The 677-nt window shown below is 51.3% G+C and overlaps 1 protein-coding gene across 1 annotated transcript in view; it reads right to left on the bottom strand.

Moving 5' to 3' along the window:
- Window positions 1-36: 36 nt before the first annotated feature.
- The window catches only part of EMH_0098890 (uncharacterized protein), a gene marked incomplete at both ends in the record, with an annotated part of 879 nt that continues 238 nt past the window's right edge, over window positions 37-677 (bottom strand). Inside the window, one exon of the mRNA XM_013494051.1 lies at window positions 37-675. Within this exon, the coding sequence (XP_013349505.1) occupies window positions 37-675 (639 nt within the window). The remainder of the gene's footprint in view (window positions 676-677) is intronic.

Consider the following 677-nt stretch of genomic DNA (forward strand, 5'->3'; position numbering starts at 1 on the left):
TATATATATATATATATATATATATATATATATAAATTAGTTATCTGTTGTCCTGGCAGCCGCTTTTTTGAAAACGGGTAGAATTTGTTCATCATCATCTTCAGCTTCTTCTTTGAGTGTACGAATGAAGTATCTCCATGTGAGTTGTTGTATATATCTTTTTACAGCTAATTCTCTCCTTTTCTCTACAACTAGCTCAGGTGGGATCACCCTAAAGGGAACAACACGCCGCCCCCTACGCCCTGTTGCTGGGGGGGCCTCCTCTGGTGCTGGTACCTGCGCGCTGCTGAGTTTGCCTACACTTATATCTAGCTGTGAGCCCACTTCATATGGGGCCCATTCGCCGCAGTCTACAGCAAGAGGTTCTTTTGTTATATTGTTGCTGCACTCCTCTCCATCCTCCTGCTGCTGCTGCTGCTGCTGCTGCTGCTCTTGCTGCTGATGCTGACTCTGCTGCATACGCATGCAACAACCCCCCTGGTTGCTGCTGCGACTCTCCGTCAGCCGATGCGTCAAAGGAGATACTCCAGGTAGACGATCGCCTTCACGCTGCTGCTGCAGCAAGTGCTGCTGCTGCTGCTGCTGCTGCTGCTGCTGCGGAGGTGGCGGTGCAACAGCAGCAGATAGCATGCTCAGGCCGGTGCTGCTTTGCGCGTGCTGCAGCAGCCCGTGGTGCG

Source organism: Eimeria mitis, genomic scaffold (genome assembly GCF_000499745.2).
Source record: "Eimeria mitis Houghton genomic scaffold, Emh_scaff10169, whole genome shotgun sequence".
In the NCBI taxonomy this organism is placed as follows: domain Eukaryota; phylum Apicomplexa; class Conoidasida; order Eucoccidiorida; family Eimeriidae; genus Eimeria; species Eimeria mitis.